Raw genomic sequence first — 19,332 nt, 5'->3', positions numbered from 1 at the left:
TATTGCCCTCTCCAATATGGCGGCGACGTCGACGTACAATCTAAAGGCCAATGCGGCGTCTATGAATATAGGTCTATGCTCGAAACGCGCTCTACTTGCCTTGAAGGTGTTTGGGTGTCGTGGACAAGTCTGCAAGTAGACCTACCTTCATACATAATTGTGTATCCATCTGATTGGACAACTCATAATGGTTGGCAACCATTGGCTGATTTTGCTGTAACTCGCTATGCTATTGGTTGACTGGAGAAATAGGAAGTACTGTTTAATAGTAGCGGCTTACGGGTTAACCCTGGTATCTGATGACATTTAATCAAGGGCCTCTGACAGTTTGTCTAATTGTAAGTCGAAATATAATGGGATTCTGTTTCAACGTTACGCATCAGTAGTAGAGGACGGTGTCTCCTTTCTAAAGATTAATGCATACGATAGCCCGAATCCCTAGCTAACGTTAGCTACCGTGTTAGCCACTGGCTAATCATAACAGTCCCGAGTCTGAGTTCTGTTCTTGGTTGGTTGAATAACGTGCGTAATAATAATCGGTATCAGACTATATGGTATTATTTGCAATGGGAGTGAATTGGTAGTTTGTCATACGGTCTTTATGAAGGACACAACGTGTCAACGTCGGACGAAACGAACTGGATGTTCTGCAATAGCAATTTCCAAAGCTACAGCTAGCAGCTTGTAAGCTTGTTTCCAGTACAACGATGGGCTGCGAGAGGTTGTATAACTCAGCAAAGTTACTGTGTGTCTTCAGCATTGTTCTGGTTGTCTTGGCTAAAGGCATTACTTCTGGTAAGTAGTATCAACTGTAATATGGATAGTACTAGTACTGTGCTTCACTGACAGCCAGATATGAGCAGTTGGCAGCTGGCTGTACCAAGCATACCATGTCCCTGTTGCTGATCTGTTGTTATTCTGCAGAGGAAGATCAATATGGAAATGAAGTTTCAGAGTTAAAGGTAGGCTTCTACTATTATGCTGTCATGGTTGAAGATTGTTGAGTCAATGTGCATTACTGAGTAATCGTGTCCCCAGATACATTTGTTAAAGATGCAATAAAAGTATTTTCTTTCAACGTATGAACTTGCTAGCATTAGAAAAAAATCATCACTACAGGAACCCACAATGATGACTTCAGCATCGAAACCTGTGTTTCAATATGGTTTGGCACTTGTTTGTTGCAGTCCTACCATGACCCTGAGAATGAAGAAGAAAGTGAGGCAGTAAGGTCAAGAGTTGTAGCGGGGGCCAGCGTGTCCTCAACGTCCACGTCTGAGCAGCCAGACCCTCTGGATGACCGGCTGGAGGGGGAGGAACGAGAGGACTTGCCTGATCAGCCTCCCCCGATCATGGAGCGACCTATAGAGAGTAAGAGCTGGCCTCTTTTGTCTGTTTATGTATCTTCATTTCATCTTGATAAAGAATCACATAGATGACCAGTGTGTGCACTGCGCATACAGATTCCTTGACTGTGGGCTTATGTTTGCTTTGTTACTTCCCAAAGGCTTGTGCCAAGTATGCTTCTAATAATAAGATCACTTTCTCCTGATGCCCCTATTGTGTCTTGGCCTGCTGATCTACTACATCTGCCTGATTCTCTAATGTCTATGTATACTTCAGCACTAGTAGGATTTATCTTCAATTAGCTGAATTTTTGGTCTTCGAACATTTTTGGGTTAGACTTTTTATCTGTAGCAATGTGTTTCATGACTGAACTTGGATCTCCCTGGCTAAGTTGCTGACAAATATCAAACTCATTTGCAGTTGGTGGCATTCTGAACATTCGCAGACCGTTCGCAGACTTCCGGCCTAAAGTCTCTAAGAACAAGCAAAGCATGATTGCATGTTGCACACGTCTATGCTGCTTTGCCTCACCTTGAGGTTTTCTTTTTGTTTGTATGTGTGATTGTGCCTATGTGTGTGCTTGCATGCGTCACACTCTGTATCTATCAGGTCTCCCCATGAGACCCTTCTTGCAGCATTGCACCTGTGGCCTCTCTTACAGTCAGTTAGTTTACTGGAGATGTGCTTCCTGTGGCTTTGGGAGAGCTTTCCCTTGCTGCATATCGAATTGTAACCAGCTGTTATAAAATGTGCTTTGAGTTGTTACTGATAACTACAATTTCCTCTGTTAATTCTTTAAATGTATATATTTTTAAGATTTTCAGACTTTTATTGTTCATTTTATTGTATCAAATGTCCCTCTGCAAGGCAGAAAAAATCTATAAAAAAGAATAATGTGATCTTAAAAGGATTTTAAAAACTGATGGAAAGAAGGTATTGGATAGCTATACAATTGAATCCACTCAAAAAAGGCTAGACTACATAATCATAATCATCAAGCCTGAAGAACACACGTAGTTCATGTCCAAAATGTAAACAATCAAATAGGAATCCCATGTTCCTGTTAAGTCATTAACGTAAGCAGTGTCAGAGTGCTGTTGTTTCTCATGGCCTTGTCGTCTTTCCCGCTGCTCGTGTAGTTCCTGTGGTGAACGGGGGTACCGCCAACGGAGAGGCCTGCGTGTTCCCATTCCTCTTCCAGGGCCAAGAGTACTCGCAGTGCACCACCGACGGCCGGAGCGACGGCAGGCTGTGGTGCTCCACCTCCTACGACTACGACCAGGAGAAGAGATGGGGCTTCTGCGAGAGTGAGTCCTACCCCATCCTACACCACTATGACACCATGCCTGTCCTTTCTAGTGCACCTGTTATTCACAATTACATTGCCAGAGTTCTGTGTCCACTGCGACCAACAATGCACTCGGAAGTATATTTTAGGGTGCTGTGGATCGGGGCAAGGACAAGGGGCAAGTTTATTTGTATAGCACCCTTCAACCAAAAGGCCTCACATTCAAAGGACAATCATTGAAAAGGAAGAAGGCATCGCATCTACCTTGTATTTCCAAGAACGGGATGTTGAGATGCAGAAGCTTGCTGCCCGCCCGACACACAGACTGTGTCGGGCGGGCAGCTGTGTCTTATTGGACTCAACTAAGCGCATGAACTAGAGGTCTCCTAAATCTGAGATAACCAAAGGCTACCTGACATTTAAAGATGAGGGTAGGTCCAACTCTCAACCAAATCGCTTGTACTGTATATTTTATTCAAAAGATCAGACCTTTAAAGGAGCTTCTTTTGAATGTCCCATCAGCGCTTTGTTCTGTAGACTCAATTTGTAAAACGTGTTTGCCATTTTTGCATACTGTTGCTCCTGCATTGATTTAGCAAAATCAAATAAATTGTTATTTGAAAAGTGTAATATTTTGCAGACACCGCTAAATAGATTTCTACTGTGTTAAAAACACAGTAGAAGAAAGCGTTATCGCCTCAGTAAATCCACAAATGTCAAACATCAATTGGATATTATAAATTTATTTTTATATGGGTTGGAAGGCTATGAACTACGACCTCGAAAATGTTTGACTTTTACAAAAATGTGAATGTGAAATATGAATAAATACCACAGTAGACTCTAGAGATGGTGAACACTGGAGAGCACACCGCTAGTAGCCACACCGCCAATAGCCATAGCGCGGCCTGAGTCTCCCGTCTCTTCCCTGTCATCTCCCCCCCAGCGGAGCAGCAGCAGGAGCAGAGACAGCAGGCGGAGGAGGCGGAGGAGCTGTACCAGGCGGTCGTCCGCCTGCTCAACACCACCACCCGCAAGAGCCACAAGAAAGAGTGAGCCTCTTCCCCCCTGCCCTCGCCTGTTCTGTTGAGGACGTGGATGATATCTTTCAAATGGTTATGTGTAATAGATGTAGGAACAATTGGCTAACTATATACATTTGCGTTAAGCTTTATTGTAAATTACCGCTGTGAATGGATTTTAGAGTCGACGGTTAAGAACTTTCTTAGTCTGTGTTGTAGACTGCTTACTAAAGACCACCAGAGAACACTTTGCGTGCAAAAGGTTCAGTCACCATTCATATTGACATTTTCTGGACTCACACACACACACACACACGCACGCACGCACGCACGCACGCACGCACGCACGCACGCGCTCACTTCCAAGTTCTCCCCCTTGCAGGCTGTACGAGAAGCTGCAGAAGGTGGCTGAGAAGGGCCACCACAAGGCCATGGAGAAGGTGGCGTACGCCATGCTGTTCGGGGACTACTTGGCCCAGAACGTGCCCAGAGCCAGGGAAATGTTTGAGAAGCTGGCCAAGGAAGGGTCGCCCAAGGCCCAGACGGTACGTTGCATATCACCCACTGCGGTTAATGTCTCGCAGGAGAAATGCGAGACGGGTCCGTGCTGCGCTTCAGCTAATGGTTGTTTTCAGTGATTCATTTAAGGTAAAAGAAAATTGTGGTCTGTGTAATTACATACAAATATAGAGTGCTGCTCTGTCTTGAAAAATGGCCCCAAAAAAAGTAGTATCCGTTGGTAATGTGAAACCGAGCAAACAGATGTTCACACATACCGCGAAAAGGAAACCCTTACCCAAACGCAACAGACAGTAATGACTCATCAAAGAATCCACTACTTGCATTCAGCCACGTGGCAGGTTATTATCATGATTTTGACGTATTCATTTCCATACCATGTCTCCCCAGGCACTTGGCTTCTTGTATGCTGCAGGGCTGGGAGTCAACTCTAGCCAAGCAAAGGTACCGCTTACATGATGCCTCTTCATCCAGGTCTTCTGCATGCCCCTCTGCCCTTTTTAAAAGGGGCCTTCAGACCGCTTCACATGCAGTAACTCTGTGCTTCCCCCCCTCCCCAGGCCCTCGTGTACTACACCTTCGGAGCCCTGGGTGGAAACATGGTGGCCCATATGATTCTGGTGAGCTGAACCGGTCTCGGTGATTGTCCCACATGTTTTTATTATCCTTAATTTAGGGCTGCTAGATTATGGGAAAGATCCTAATTGTGATTCTTTTGGTTAATATTGAAATAACGTTTGAATGAAACGATTATTTTCGAGTTTGAAAAAATGATGCACTTATTCAGCATCTCTCAAAAAAACACTTTGTAACTTTGAAATTGAAAGTTATGCAATTTCTATTAAACATTGAATGAATAAAATAAATAATGAAAAAATATATATATGTAGTTTGGAGATCGTTTGACCAAAAAATCGAAATCAAGATACAAAATGAGATTAATTGTGAAGCCCTACCTTCATTGGCCTTCAGTGGTGATGGTAAATAGATAGGTGGAGCTGGTTAATGATTAACCAGTCTTTGTCTCGTCCAACCAGGGGTACCGATACTGGGGGGGAGTGGGAGTGCCCCAGAGCTGTGAATCTGCGCTGACACACTACAGGCTGGTGGCCAATCAGGGTGAGTCGGCTGCAGCGAGCCGCTGTTGTGTATTAATGCTGGGATGAATACATCACCTATAGATGGATGCATTGGCGTTCTGAGATGGACTGTTTGAATTTAAAATGTACTATCAATTGATATGAGCAGTTGTGGATCAATATGTATACAGACAGAGGAGATGAAGCCAAAAATGCGAAGTGGTTCAAATAAGAAACGTGTCTGTCAATGAAACACACTTTATTTGTCTGAATTGTTTCAATATTTATCGGAACAACTCGGAACAAAAAACCCCATATTAAACTGTTCCTGTGTGTGTGTGGTCAGTGGCCAGCGACGTGACCCTGACCGGCAGCAGTGCCGTGCAGAGGATCCGTCTGCTGGACGAGGTGGAGAACCCAGGCTCCACCAGCGGCATGCTGGAGGAGGACCTGATCCAGTACTACCAGTTCCTGGCGGAGAAGGGAGACGTCCAGGCCCAGGTAGACCGGACCTGACCGCCTGCACTCCCCTCTGAGCGTTCACGTCAGGAACCAGAGGTTCTAGTCAAAGGGGGGGTTGTTTTGGGATGACAACAACCATATGTGCATCCTTATCTGGGCATTAGAAGTTCACTATTAGTCGGTTTGGATAAAGGTGGTCTTCGGGGAAAATGGTAAAACTAACTTGGAATCTGAGTCTTTGTTTATTAAGGGTTGCACGAAATCCTTAGGAACCAAACTATATTCGTTAGTGCTATTATTATTATTATTGTTAATGGGGGTCCTACGAAATCCAGGAATCCTATTTCTTTTGTTAGATACTAATAGTATTATTTCTTCCTGAAAAATTTGGCCACATCTCCAAAACAATATGCTCAACAGTTGCATATATTGGCAGGCTTATAGAACTGTAGTCAAATGAGTAAGGTAAGCAAAGCAATGCAATGGTTGGCTCTTTAATGTGTTGTGGTTATCGTGCCAGGTGGGACTTGGCCAGCTCCATCTGCACGGAGGACGAGGAGTGGAGCAGAACCACCAGGTAACCTGATCTATGGAAAGACACCCGAGCCGTTGTCCTTACTCATAGTGCAAGTCATTTAAGTGTTGATGACTCCTTTCCACCAGAGGGCGTACGACTACTTCAACCAGGCTGCCAACGCGGGCAACACCCACGCTATGGCCTTCCTTGGCAAGGTAGGAAGATGCCCTTCGCACAAGGCTGGCTGGGGTTGTATGACCTCATTTACTTTTCATTCACGGCTTCATCGCCTTCATCAAAAACGGTAGGCTGGCTAGCCCCGCCCGTTCCGCCGAGATTTGAGTTCGCCCTGCAGAAGGGTCTGGAGAAGAGCAATACATTTCTTTCTAGTTTCGTTAAGTTTTTACGGGAGCCAATCACCAAGCTGGCTTTTCCCCCTGGCGTGCTATTGGCTGGTTACATTTGAACCCCGCCCATTGATCACGCCTCTTGTGCTGAAGAAAATGACAGCAGCTTCCCCAGACCAACGTGCAATCTAACATTGAGCTTGGTCAGGCAATAGCCGGGCTACAAAAACGGCTTATTTGGCCAGAAGTTGTTTCACCAGTAGATGGCATCAAACTGCAATGAAAAGCATCAAACCGTACTGACTTATGGCTCATGTGTCCCTCCAGATGTACTCTGAAGGCAGCGAGTTTGTCCCCCAGAACAATGAGACTGCCCTGCAGTACTTCAAGAAAGCCTCAGACTTGGTAAGGAGCCAGGCCTTTATTCAGCATGTATTGTCTATTCTCGGTTTTATGTTTGTTGTATGCTATGTTTTGTATTTACAATTTAGGTGATAAAATGCTTGGTTTAGAATTAATTGCATAGAATACGTTTTCATTTGTCCACAGGCTGCTCTCTTAAGGATTAAGAAAGCTATATTTTTCTTTCGTCAAACTTAACAAGAAGTGATAATAGAGCAGATTGAAGTAGAAGGTGAAGCAGAATGTGTAGCTCTGCACCTCCTGTCCAATTGGCTGCAGTGTTGCTCCTCTCTGATTGGTTGCTGCTGTGTTCCCCCTGCAGGGTAACCCTGTGGGACAGAGTGGTCTGGGAATGGCCTACCTGTATGGAAGAGGTGTCCAAGTGGTGAGTCAACATGACTTCAACTGTTTGGTATTCATCACCCAAACGTTTGGTCGACGTTTTAGACCACCCCAAATCATACTGCAGTTATGATGGCATTTCTTCCTTTTTTGGTCACCTGACTTGACCGTGTGTGTGTGTGTGTGTGTGTGTGTGCTTGCAGAACTATGAGCTGGCGCTGAAATACTTCCAGAAGGCCGCGGAACAGGGCTGGGTGGACGGACAGCTTCAACTGGGCACCATGTATTACAGTGAGTGTGTTTGTGTGTGCGCTTTTCATGGCACACAGCTTCCTCAATTTAAAAAAGAATGCATACACAATACATATTCAATCCATACTCCAAAACCATGTGTATGATAAACTGTATGTATCAGATGTACATTGTGTACAGTGTTCCCCTCCCCTGGGCAAGAGTAGATTTCTATTGCGCTATTTGACCTGATGTATCTTGGTCTAACGTGTTTTGAGAAGAGGCATCGACCACTACGGCTCGGCACAGCCCAGGTCCTTCCTGGGTGGTCCTCCCTTGTTCTCTCCATCGCGAGACACACTTCACTTTGTGTTTACGGTCCGTCTGGTTTCCAGGGCGACGGCAGCGCGGTGGCTGTCGCCCACCATCATTCTGCTCTCAGCGCCCCCTCATGTCTCCGCCGGCGACGGTGGCTGATCTCGCTCTCTCGGTTTCTGCTCGACAGATCTGCCGGAAGCCTGTTCCCTCTCCCTGTAAAACCCTCAGAGTAGGAGCCATGGCAGTGTAGACTTTTGGTGACACAGCTTGAGTCATGTTTGGTTTATTCGATATAGCTCATCTGGAAATACAGCAACTATTGCAGTCCTAGCTGTCCATGGAAGAAGGGATCCCTCTTCCTCTGTGTTTATTTTCAAGGTTTCACCACTTTAAGGCTTCGGGGGGGCGAGGGGGGTGTGCCCACTTGCTGTCCAATGAGGTTAGGGTTAGCTGGTTGTTGTATCATGTGGGCTTGTGGAGCCACGCAATTACAGTTGAATTGACGCAACTTTGGTTGAGTCATACAGTGAGACACACCAGTGTTTGGAGTTTGCTTGCTTGTGCCTAAACCCTACCGGCTCCTGAATAGCCTGTATCTCTGCCGAAGCTCTCCTTATATAAAGGCAAATCACAAAGTACTTAGTGATAACAATACATTTTCATTATAATGTTTTTTTATTACTGTTTTGTATAAAAAGGGCAGATCTGAACCCAACACGATAAAAATACTCAAGAGACTAGATGGGATGGGATGGTCCTCCCTTGTTCTTTTCCTTGTGAGACACACTTCACTTTGTTTATGGTCTGTCTGGTTTCCAGGGAAATCAACTTACTGTTCATCCTTGTTTTTTTCCATTCCTTGTTATCTACTCATAACAAGGAATGGATGAGGAAATGCTGTGATTGAATGCCTGAGTGCTCTCTTCAATGGGCAGACATCAGACAGAGATCAGATGTTCGGGTGACTCATTATAAGCCCTTCTGTTATGATAATTAGAATGATGACCACGCCCGTCTCCATCAGCTGTCTGTGGCTCCGGCCCCCCCCCCCCCCCCCCCCCCCCCCCCCCCAGGTGGCATCGGCGTGAAGCGGGACTACAAGCAGGCTCTCAAGTTCTTTAACCTGGCGTCCCAGGCGGGCCACATCCTGGCCTTCTACAACCTGGCCCAGATGCACGCCACCGGCACCGGGGTCATGCGCTCCTGCCACACCGCCGTGGAGGTAAGGCCACGCACGCACATGCATGCGCGCTAGAGCCCGACCGATGAAGGCTTTTGAAGGCCGACACCGGTACAAATATTTGGTGATTTTAAAAATCAGATATTCCGATATATATTTCAAATAGAAATTCCACAAACATGTAACAGAACATAAACAGATTTCCCTAGCATTGGTCATTTGTAGTTATTTATGAGTCCTAATAACGTAATGCAGTTTAAAAATAAACTTTATTTTATTGTTTTATTGTCAGAACAGAAAAGAATATCAAAATATATTAAAGTTCTGATAGGACACGCACGCACACACACACCACTGTGGAGGTTAGGACACACACACACACACACACACACCACTGTGGAGGTTAGGACACACACACACACACACCACTGTGGAGGTTAGGACACACACACACACACACACACCACTGGGGAGGTTAGGACACACACACACACACACACACACACCACTGGGGAGGTTAGGACACACACACACGCACATGTGCACACCACTGTGGAGGTTAGGACACACACACACACACACACACACCACTGGGGAGGTTAGGACACACACACACGCACATGTGCACACCACTGGGGAGGTTAGGACACACACACACGCACATGTGCACACCACTGTGGAGGTTAGGACACACACACCCACACACACACCACTGTGGAGGTTAGGACATACACACACACCACTGTGGAGGTTAGGACACACACACACACACACAAACTGCTGTGGAGGTTAGGACACACACACACACACCACTGTGGAGGTTAGGACATACACACACACACCACAGTCAAGGTCAGGAAACACACACACACAAACACACACCGCTGTGGAGGTTAGGACACACACACACCCACACACACCGCTGTGGAGGTTAGGACACACACACACACACCCACACACACCGCTATGGCGGTAAGGACAAACACGCATGCACGCAAGCACACACTGCTGTAGAGGTCGGGGCGCACACGTACACACCGCTCAGAGCGGTCCTCGGGAAATGTCGTTAGGGTGATTAAATCCCTTTTATTAAAGTGTTTTGAACCAAGAGGAGACAACATTTAAAGGGAAGCCACACCTTTTTCCTGATGTCGATAAGTGTGCTCCTCGCAATCACAGCACCAATGTTCACCATGCAAACAAACAAACACATAACCCTGTCTTTTACCATGAAGCTAAAAGAAACAGTATCTGCTGACCGAGTCCGCCCCCCCCGTTCTCTGACCTGCGTTCTCCTCCATCGATCCCGACGTTCTCCCCACAGCTCTTCAAGAACGTGTGCGAGCGCGGCCGCTGGTCGGAGCGTCTGATGGGGGCCTACGCCGGCTTCAAGGAGGGCGACGTGGACGCCTCTCTGGTCCAGTACCTGCTGCTGGCCGAGCAGGGCTACGAGGTGGCCCAGAGCAACGTGGCCTTCATCCTGGACCAGAGTAAGGCCCGGCGGGGACCTGCAGCCTAGCGTTGGATCGCTGCAGCGTGACCTTTACAATCGTTTGTTTCTAAACAAAGTGTGGTGCAATATCAGAGCGATCCCTTTGGCATTGTAGAGAGGACTACAATTGAGTTAAATACTAAATTGAATAATTACATTTGGGTAAGTTAAAATCCAATTGAAGAAGGACTTTAAAGTGGGCCTGGATAAATTATGCAAATAAAACATGATAACCTAACCCTAACCCGCGATTATAGAAAAAATAATTATATAACATGTTCATTTTTGCTGTGTGTGTGTGTGTGTGTGTGTGTGTGTGTGTCCCCCAGCCGAAGGGGCCCAGGTGTTCCTGGAGAACGAGACGTACCCGCGGGCCCTGCTCCACTGGACCAGGGCCGCCGCTCAGGGTGAGTCCCGGCCGAGGGGACCAGAACTACCGGGATTTAGGATCGCTGTTCTAGGGGCCACCCACACCTTTTTCTTCTGTCGAAAATTTGAAAACACAGATATTATTTATATAAATCGATTTTTGTAAAATCGCTGTATCTTTGATGTAATAAAGATGCCTTTATTGCAACAAAATATTACTAATTTGATTGGTATAACATAAAAGTAATTATTGTAGGGCAGTTAATTGCATACTCAAGCATGAATACGAGACGCATGGCCAGGCTCTGAGGTGTGTGCATGGTTTCTGACCGGAGGGGGGGTTGTGTTTCAGGCTACACGGTGGCCCGGATCAAGCTGGGGGACTACCACTTCTACGGCTACGGCACGGACGTGGACTACGAGACGGCCGTCATCCACTACCGGCTGGCCTCGGAGCAGCAGCACAGCGCCCAGGCCATGTTCAACCTGGGCTACATGCACGAGAAGGGCCTGGGCATCAAGCAGGTGGGGAAAAAAATCATAATCACGATTATTTTGGGCCCTAGCCTACACCTCCTCCTTCTCCTCCTCTGCCAGCTGCACACAGCAGTCTTGTCTGTGGTTGTCTTGACTGGATCAAACGTTTATGCGTATATTCCTTCCTCTAATTATCATTTAAGCCAATGGAAACAATATTAGCTTCGAATTATTGGCTGTATTCATCTCCTATAATTGCGATTATCGAAATAAAATATAAAAGATATTTCCCATTATCGGCCAATCATTTGTTGAACCAGATATATATTGTGCATCCCTACTAACTTTTAAACACACAATTTCCCGCACTTATTTGACATATTGGGCACCTATTTATACATCCGACTACAGGCACAACAGCTCTGGTTGCTGTCTCCCCCGGGGACGGGATGTTTTTGGCACTAGGCCTGTTTCTGCATATAGATTTAGTTGGCACCTTCTATCATGTCTGCTGCCTTGGCAGGGACCGATGTGTGGGCATTTGACCGTGACAAACCCCACAACTCTCCCAGACATCCGCCATCGGTGGGGCCTGTCAGACCCGGTTTAAACTTTAGCCTGCGAAGCCTCTGTCTGGAGACTAAAGAACCATTTATGAAGAGTCGATATCCCTAATCCATGTGATTATGGGAAATCTATTCACAATAATGGGTATTAAATAAAAAAAGAACGCACTCGCTCAGTCGTCTGTGGTTGACGGTCACTTTCTCGCTCACTCACTCGGTCACTCACTCACACTCCCTCACAGTTGACTGGATCTTGTGTGTGTGTGTGTGTGTGTGTGTGTGTGTGTGCGTGTGCAGGACATCCACCTGGCCAAGCGCTTCTACGACATGGCGGCGGAGGCCAGTCCGGACGCCCAGGTGCCCGTCTTCCTGGCGCTGTGTAAGCTGGGCCTGGTCTACGCCCTGCAGTACCTGCACGACCTCAACGTGAGTACGGGCTCCTCAGTGGTTCCCCACTAACGTCTCCCCCGCTCCTCATCCTCTCCAGTCCAGCCCCCCCCCCCCCCCCCCACCTCCTCCTACAGAGTCCCTCCTCCTGAGTACCTCGCCACCTCCATCTACGGAATCCCTCCTCCTCTTCCTGAGTCCCTCCTCCCCTCCCCTCCTCCTCTTCCTGAGTCCCTCCTCCCCTCCCCTCCTCCTCCTGAGTCCCTCCTCCTCCCCTCCCCCTCCTTCTCCTCCTGAGTCCCCCCCCTCCCTCCTCCTGCGGAATCCCTCCTCCTCCTAAGGCCCTCCTCCTCCCCACCTCCTCCTCCTCTGAGGTTGTGCCGTGTGGCGCCCCCTGCAGGTGGACGAGCTCCTGACCCAGGTGGACCTGGACCAGATCCTGGGCCCCGAGTGGGACCTCTACCTCATGACCGTCATCGCCCTGATGCTGGGCACCGTCATCGCCTACCGCCAGCGCCAGCACCAGATGGTGGTGCCCCCCCGGCCCCCGGCCCAGGCCCCCGCCCAGGCCCCCGCCCAGGCCCCTGCCCCACCCCCGGCCCCCCAGGACCAGGACCAGGACCAGGAGCAGGACCAGCAGCCAGACCAGGCCTTGCCCGAGCAGCCCGCAGGAGGGACTGAAGGGCCCGCTCAGGACGCACCGGCAGAGCCAGAGCAGCAGCTTTGAGGGAGAGGAACACACACACACACAACACGCCACACAGCACACACACACGCGTTCACATACACACACCGCATGGAGGGAAGCCAGCAAGGGACAGAAATCAAAAGGCTGTGGAACACAGGGACTACACTAAGCCCCGCCCCTTCCCCCATGGATTAGCCGCCGCTAACCTGCTAGCGACCAGCGCATAGCATATTCCCCCCTGACCCTTAACCTGCTTCCCTCCGCATGAAAACGAGAAAAAGAAGTCTAGAAATGTTATGCTGGGTTTTTGTCGCTATTCACCATTGCGGAATTTTTAAGTAGGAGGCAGAAAATAAGTGTGTGTGTGTGTGTGTGTGTGTGTGTGTGATGATCCCGCTATGAACAGAGTATCGGAAAGGGAAAACACAGACTTTGGACTTTTTAGTTTGTGACTCTGGGTTTTTACCCTGCCGACCTTCTCTCTCTCTCTCCCTCTCTCTCTCGGTCTCTCTCTCTCTCTCTCTCTCTCTCTCTCTCTCTCCCTCTCCCTCTCCCTCTCCCTCTCCCCCCCCCCCCCCCCTCTCTCTCTCTCTCCATGGAATCAGCCACAGATCCCCGGGTCCCTGTCCGATCTTTTGGACAAATAAAATAATTTGGAATCGGTTCAGTGGTGCTTGTATTTCACTTCCTTCTCCCCTCCTCAAAGGGACCTATACTGCCACAGTTTTACTTTGTTGTGGGGTATTTTTCCTCCCTCTCTCTCTCTTGGGAGAGTGAACTCAAGTCAGTCACGCTCTATGGCGTCATAATATAGTCTTCTTACATAATGTGGTCTTATCTTGCTGCATGTTTTTGCTCCTTGTTTTTTGCTGAATTTTGCGCTTCATTTCGGAATAGACCGTTTTGTTTGGGTAAAACTTTCTTTACGATTGGATGAAAGAACAAGTTCTCTCATGGCGAAAACACCTCGGCACATTCTTTTAAGTATCATTTGTATAAGTTGAAATGTATTGACTTCTGTTCAATTCAGATTCTTACCTAGAGGATAAGTTAACACTGGAATTAATGAGGACCGTTAGATGTTCTCTCTAAGCCATTTCTCTGTCAGCAAAACAAATCTTGGTGGTTGTGGAAGAAATACATTATGGGATGTACGAAATTAACCTTTTTAGACTCTTGGGAATATAGGTTGCTAATTGTGTCTTGGTTACGTTGAGTCATCTCGTGTGTGTGTGTGTGTGTGTAGACTTTTCAGTACAAGAGAATCCTTGCTCTGCATAATGTGCTGTGTGCCTATCAGAGTGCGTATGCTTTGAACCACAGTTCAAAGGTCACAGAGGAATTAATTGAATTTAAGATCGCTTCCTGTGGCTCTCTGAAGTTTCCTTTGTGGAGAGTGCATAATTTTTTATTTTGTTTTTTTTCACAGCTTGTTGTGGCCAATTTGTTTCTCCTTTTTCTTCCTCATGCACAAATGTGTGGAGCAGGCCTCTTCATTAAAATGGTGGCATACAATGGCTTTGTGTACGGTCCCATAATGTCAGCTTTTTGGAGAGTATCCACCCTCCTCAGGAGGCCATTTTGGATCCCCACTGGAGGAGATTCAGCCGCTCAAATGGAGATGGACACTGGTCCAAGGGAGATGGACACTGGTCAAATGGAGATGGACACTGGTCTTGCAATGGGAAGCGATTTGCTTGTAGAATCTGTTGGGACGAAGCAAATACATTTATTTTCAACATTTTGCCAATTGCTTTTCTCAACTATTTTTCCATCTGGTCACTGTTTTGTTTTTGTCGTATTATCCTTAATACTTTTCTTTGGCAATAAAAACCGAGCAAAATAGATGAAAGTTGTATAGAGCAGCATGTTGTGAGTGACGAACAATGAAATATTTTGACCAGCCCCCTGTATAAAAGTAACTAGTCTTATTCTAATTTTGTTTAAACTTAAACAAACACTGGCATAAGACTTAATGACTGCATTTTTACCATCACAATGAGTTTGTACTGAAAATAATAAAAGACGTGGATATTTAACACCTGTCCAAAAAATTGAATTGATCTTCCTTAGTTATGATTCTGCACCAATATGATCCTACACTGGTGCTCATGTCAAAGAGGGTGCGTTTGTTTCACCGTGTCACTCAGCCCTTTTGTTGGAGGGGGAGGGTTTTGCAAGGTGACCAACACAAAGTGACGCATCCGTGTCATCACATTGTGCGGTTCTCATCCACACAACCGCACACACCATGATGGGGTGGCTTTGGATCGCCGTGGCAACGTGCGCTCTCTCGTCCTGCTCGGTCAAAGGCAAGTGCTAGAACAGGCCCACCGACGGCCTCCTATTGGAGAGTGCGGACAGGGGTGTTATGTTTGTTTTGTTGGAGTTAGCGTGCCGTGCCAGAGGCCCTGGTTCAGACAGGTTGACTCTGGTTTACACAATGAGGGGGTCACGCTCGCTACAGAAGCGTTACAGGGGTTGTCGAACAAGCAAAACTACCAAAACGTTGTTATCGTTGGTAAACACCTGTGTACAGATGTATGTAAAAGGGGTTTTGATGTTTGGTAAGAGTTCCAGTGATGCGTTTGGGATGTTTAATGGCTGGTTGCATCATACTTGTGATTTTGCCTTTCCATCGAAGGAAATGAGTGGTGGTGGGAATATGAAGAGGGACTACGGCATTACAACCAGGCAGCTCTCAACGAGGTAAAAATCACCTTTGACCTCTTTATCTAAACCTCCATAAAGTGTTGTTGACAGCCCTATGACTGACCGAAGTTGAATTGTGATATGCTTAGCTTGAATTTCATTCTATTTCAATTGTTGATGTTCGTTTTCATAAGAAACCATCAGAGATCAAACTGTCTCGTCTATCATGCCTTTCTCCATCAGATACGAAAGACTGTTTCAAAGTGAACATCACGGGTGATATTAGCAAGGGAGACGGTTGTAGAATAGCTTTTTCTGGAGTTAAACCATCCAGAAGTTCTGATCCTATCATATAGCCAGAGAGTGGGGTAGACTAGAGATTAGGACTACGGGTTTGGTAGAGGAGTGCTTCGAGGCACATGACGACAGGTCTTGGACACGTTCAATCTGATCAGAACACAACCGCAGTGAAGTGGACGCACCAGACATTCCTCCCAGATTGAGTCAACGTCTGAGTTGGATTACATGGCCCACGGCAGGCCCCGCTAAGAAAAGCTAACACAATTAACATGGCGTTTGCGCAAGTATTATAATTGTGCAATTAATTCTAATCAGCTCATTGATTAGAAGCAAGAGCGGCTTTGGTTAAGTAGAGCATTAAGTCATGCTGCTGCTGCTGAATCTCTCTCTGACTCTGTCTCTCTCTCTGTCTCTGTCTCTCCTCCCCCACACCACCCCTTCTCCCTCTCAGGAGTTTCCAGAGAAAACTAGGCCTGTGAATTTTAAACATCCTCTCTTCCAATGTCCAGACATGAGTCCCTCTCCCTCTGTCCCTTCCTCAGGTCAGGGCAATACACACACACACACACACACACACACACACACACACACACACACACACACACACACACACACACACACACACACACTATCAATGAATTCTCAAATGATCCGCTCACCTTTGACCCCCACAGTCGAGTTAGTGAAGGCGGCCGACATCAAAGTCATTGCTGCCTTGGGAGACTCTATGACTGTAAGTTGTATTTAATTATACAGTTTTTATGATCAAACAATTCTTATCCTTAAATTTGTTCCGCAACACTTTCTTTGTAATTGCAAACAGGATGGGATGTCGGTGTGTCATCACTGTCTGTCGCATCCGTGTCCTTGAAAGATTTGTTTTGCTAACATGAGACTCCTCTTTCCCGTGGCTGATAATGTTTCTGCCGTCCCATCCTATCGCAGACTGCCATCGGCGCTAACGCCTCCAACGTCCTTGGGATCCCTATTGAATTCCGTCACGTGTCATGGAGGTACCGCAACCCGAGTCGGTGATCCCAGTCATTCCACAGTTGGCAGCGCTCATCGTTTTTCTCTCACAATAACATCCGGCTGATGTGTCCCTCAGCATCGGAGGCTACGGTTCCTTCCAAGACGTCATCACCTTGGCGAGTAAGGGATCACCACGCTCGACACAAAAGCATCCCTCCCGACTTCCGCCTTTTGTCTCTGCCTTGCTCAAGACAAAATAGTGTTGTCTTTTGCTTGGACCACCACAGTCACAATGTGAGCTTTGTGCTTTGTTCCCTCTGCCATTAGAGAGATGAACAAAACAGACCCCAAACAAAAGTAATAATGGCTACCCCCACCCTTTATTTTTATTTTGTTTTTTATTATTGTTATTATTATTTTTTTATCATCATCCCCCCTTTTGATCCATGTCATTCAATAGGATGCATTACTTTCCCTTTCACTAATGCTGTGCTTTTGTTATGTTTACAGTGGCTTAAATGTCTTGTCTGTCATGTGTGGAGAAAGCCAGCTCACTTAACTATACACCAAATCTACCTCCGGGTATAAATTAAGTTATGTAATCTTATCTACAGAAAGCCCGCTTCGGTACAAAGGAGCACTGGTCTCACTCGAACTGCATGTGTTTCAGACATCATCAAGCTGTACAATCCCAACGTGCTGGGGGCGGCTCCCAGTAAGACGGTGCACGGCACCTCAGCCCCGCTCAGCGAGACAGGCTTCAACCTGGCCGTCACCGGACACAACACCTTGTGAGACAGCTCGTGATGAACACACCCCCCTGTCTGTCTGTCTGTCCGTCTGTCTGTTGATCCACCATAGGCCGCGAAACATTCTAGTCTAGTATGTATCCAGGCAATGTAGGCTAGTATAAATACAGTGGACGGGCGAGTGTCCACTGTGTACATGTGGCTAGGGTTTTCCGTTCCCAACCCGAAGGTGACTTGGTTCAATCCCCAATGTCTTGAGCAAGGCATTTCTCGAGGAAGCCTCCCGTACGCCTTCCTGCTGCTTCATGACCTGTGTCCGAGTTCACTGTTCACTGGGTAAACGTGTCGGTTCAGGGACTGTACAGGAGTCAATAGTAAATGTGGTTAAAGAGTTTACTTATTCATAGGAATTGGATGAGGTCTACAAGGCAAACTCAATCTCTGTTCATGATTCATTCTGCCAAACTGTTGTGTGTGTGATTTAATAGTTATTGCTTTATAAAGAGAATACTCTTGTGTGTTTCCTAGCAATCTCCCTGGGCAGACAAGATATCTGATTGACACTCTCAGGAACTATGAGGTACTGCAATGTTCCAGCATATAAGACAACACAGCATGAGACTGATGAGAACGTGTTTGGTTTGGACCTTTGGTTGATGAATGAGCCCTAGAGCAACCTACTCTGGAGGTCACCAAACTGCACTCAGTCTGACCTCAAATGGGCCGATGTGCTGATTATGGAAATGTCCACAAAGAAATATGTATATATCCTGTATTGTGTTCTGAATCTGATCCGTTCTCTGGTCCTTTTGGGAACAGAGACGTTTCAACACACTTGTTGCTGTTTCTCCTAATCACAGGGTCTCACCTTTGAGGAGGATTGGAAGCTTCTGACCATTCTCATTGGCATGAATGACATTTGTGATTACTGCAAAGATAAGGTATATTCAAACTCCCTCCTACTAAACATTAATTCACAAGTCATTTTCATTCATTTGAATGAACGTATATTTTGTTCCCTTCAGGCTCTGTTTTCAGTCGACAACTTCATCCACTACATGACCGTCTCCTTGGAAATGCTGATGAATGAGGTGAAAACATCGGCATGCACCTCCCTCCCTTGATATTGTCAAAGGGAATGCATTAATATAACGCTTCTGTCCAAAGCACTTTACAAGATTGCCTGACATTCACCCATTCATGCACACATTCACACACCGACGGCGGTGTCGGCCATGCAAGGCGACAGCCGGCTCATCGGGAGCAGTTCGGGTGAGGTGCCTTGCTCAGGGACACCTCGACCCACTAGCGGTTACCAGCCAACGCCCCTCTAACTCCTGGGCTGGTGTCGGTTTCATTATTGAGGCGACTCTATAACACGCGCACAACACTGGGTTCTACATGTGCTGAACGCTAACTGTGTAAGCATCGCTGACCACTGGGTTATCATAATGTTTACCATTTGGGCCTTGAGCAGACATTTTTATCCCAAGCGACCTACTGTGAACTTTAGACTGTGGACTTAGGGATTCAAAGCCTGAGCCTTTCAGCTGGGACCCATCAGCCGACACCCTAACCACCATATGATCCTAGGTCTCTGTTGGGGAGAGAGCTGCTTAGCCTTAA

General features: G+C 46.9%; 1 protein-coding gene across 1 annotated transcript; it reads left to right on the top strand.

Moving 5' to 3' along the window:
* Nucleotides 1-266: 266 nt before the first annotated feature.
* Nucleotides 267-15,072, top strand: sel1l (SEL1L adaptor subunit of SYVN1 ubiquitin ligase). Its single transcript, XM_079753686.1, has 21 exons — nucleotides 267-795; nucleotides 925-962; nucleotides 1,188-1,371; nucleotides 2,487-2,654; nucleotides 3,582-3,687; nucleotides 4,040-4,202; nucleotides 4,567-4,620; nucleotides 4,737-4,796; nucleotides 5,214-5,295; nucleotides 5,602-5,756; nucleotides 6,238-6,294; nucleotides 6,381-6,449; nucleotides 6,909-6,986; nucleotides 7,306-7,368; nucleotides 7,529-7,616; nucleotides 8,948-9,096; nucleotides 10,379-10,544; nucleotides 10,876-10,953; nucleotides 11,268-11,440; nucleotides 12,256-12,384; nucleotides 12,746-15,072. Exons 1-21 carry the CDS (start codon nucleotides 708-710, stop codon nucleotides 13,070-13,072), a joined length of 2,475 nt encoding a protein of 824 aa, XP_079609812.1. The 5' UTR covers nucleotides 267-707; the 3' UTR covers nucleotides 13,073-15,072.
* The last annotated feature ends 4,260 nt before the right edge of the window (nucleotides 15,073-19,332 follow it).

Source organism: Pollachius pollachius (assembly GCF_949987615.1).
Source record: "Pollachius pollachius genome assembly, chromosome: 16".
Taxonomy (NCBI): domain Eukaryota; kingdom Metazoa; phylum Chordata; class Actinopteri; order Gadiformes; family Gadidae; genus Pollachius; species Pollachius pollachius.
Note: the sequence above shows the minus strand (reverse complement) of the source record. Positions and strands in the feature narration are given on the sequence as shown.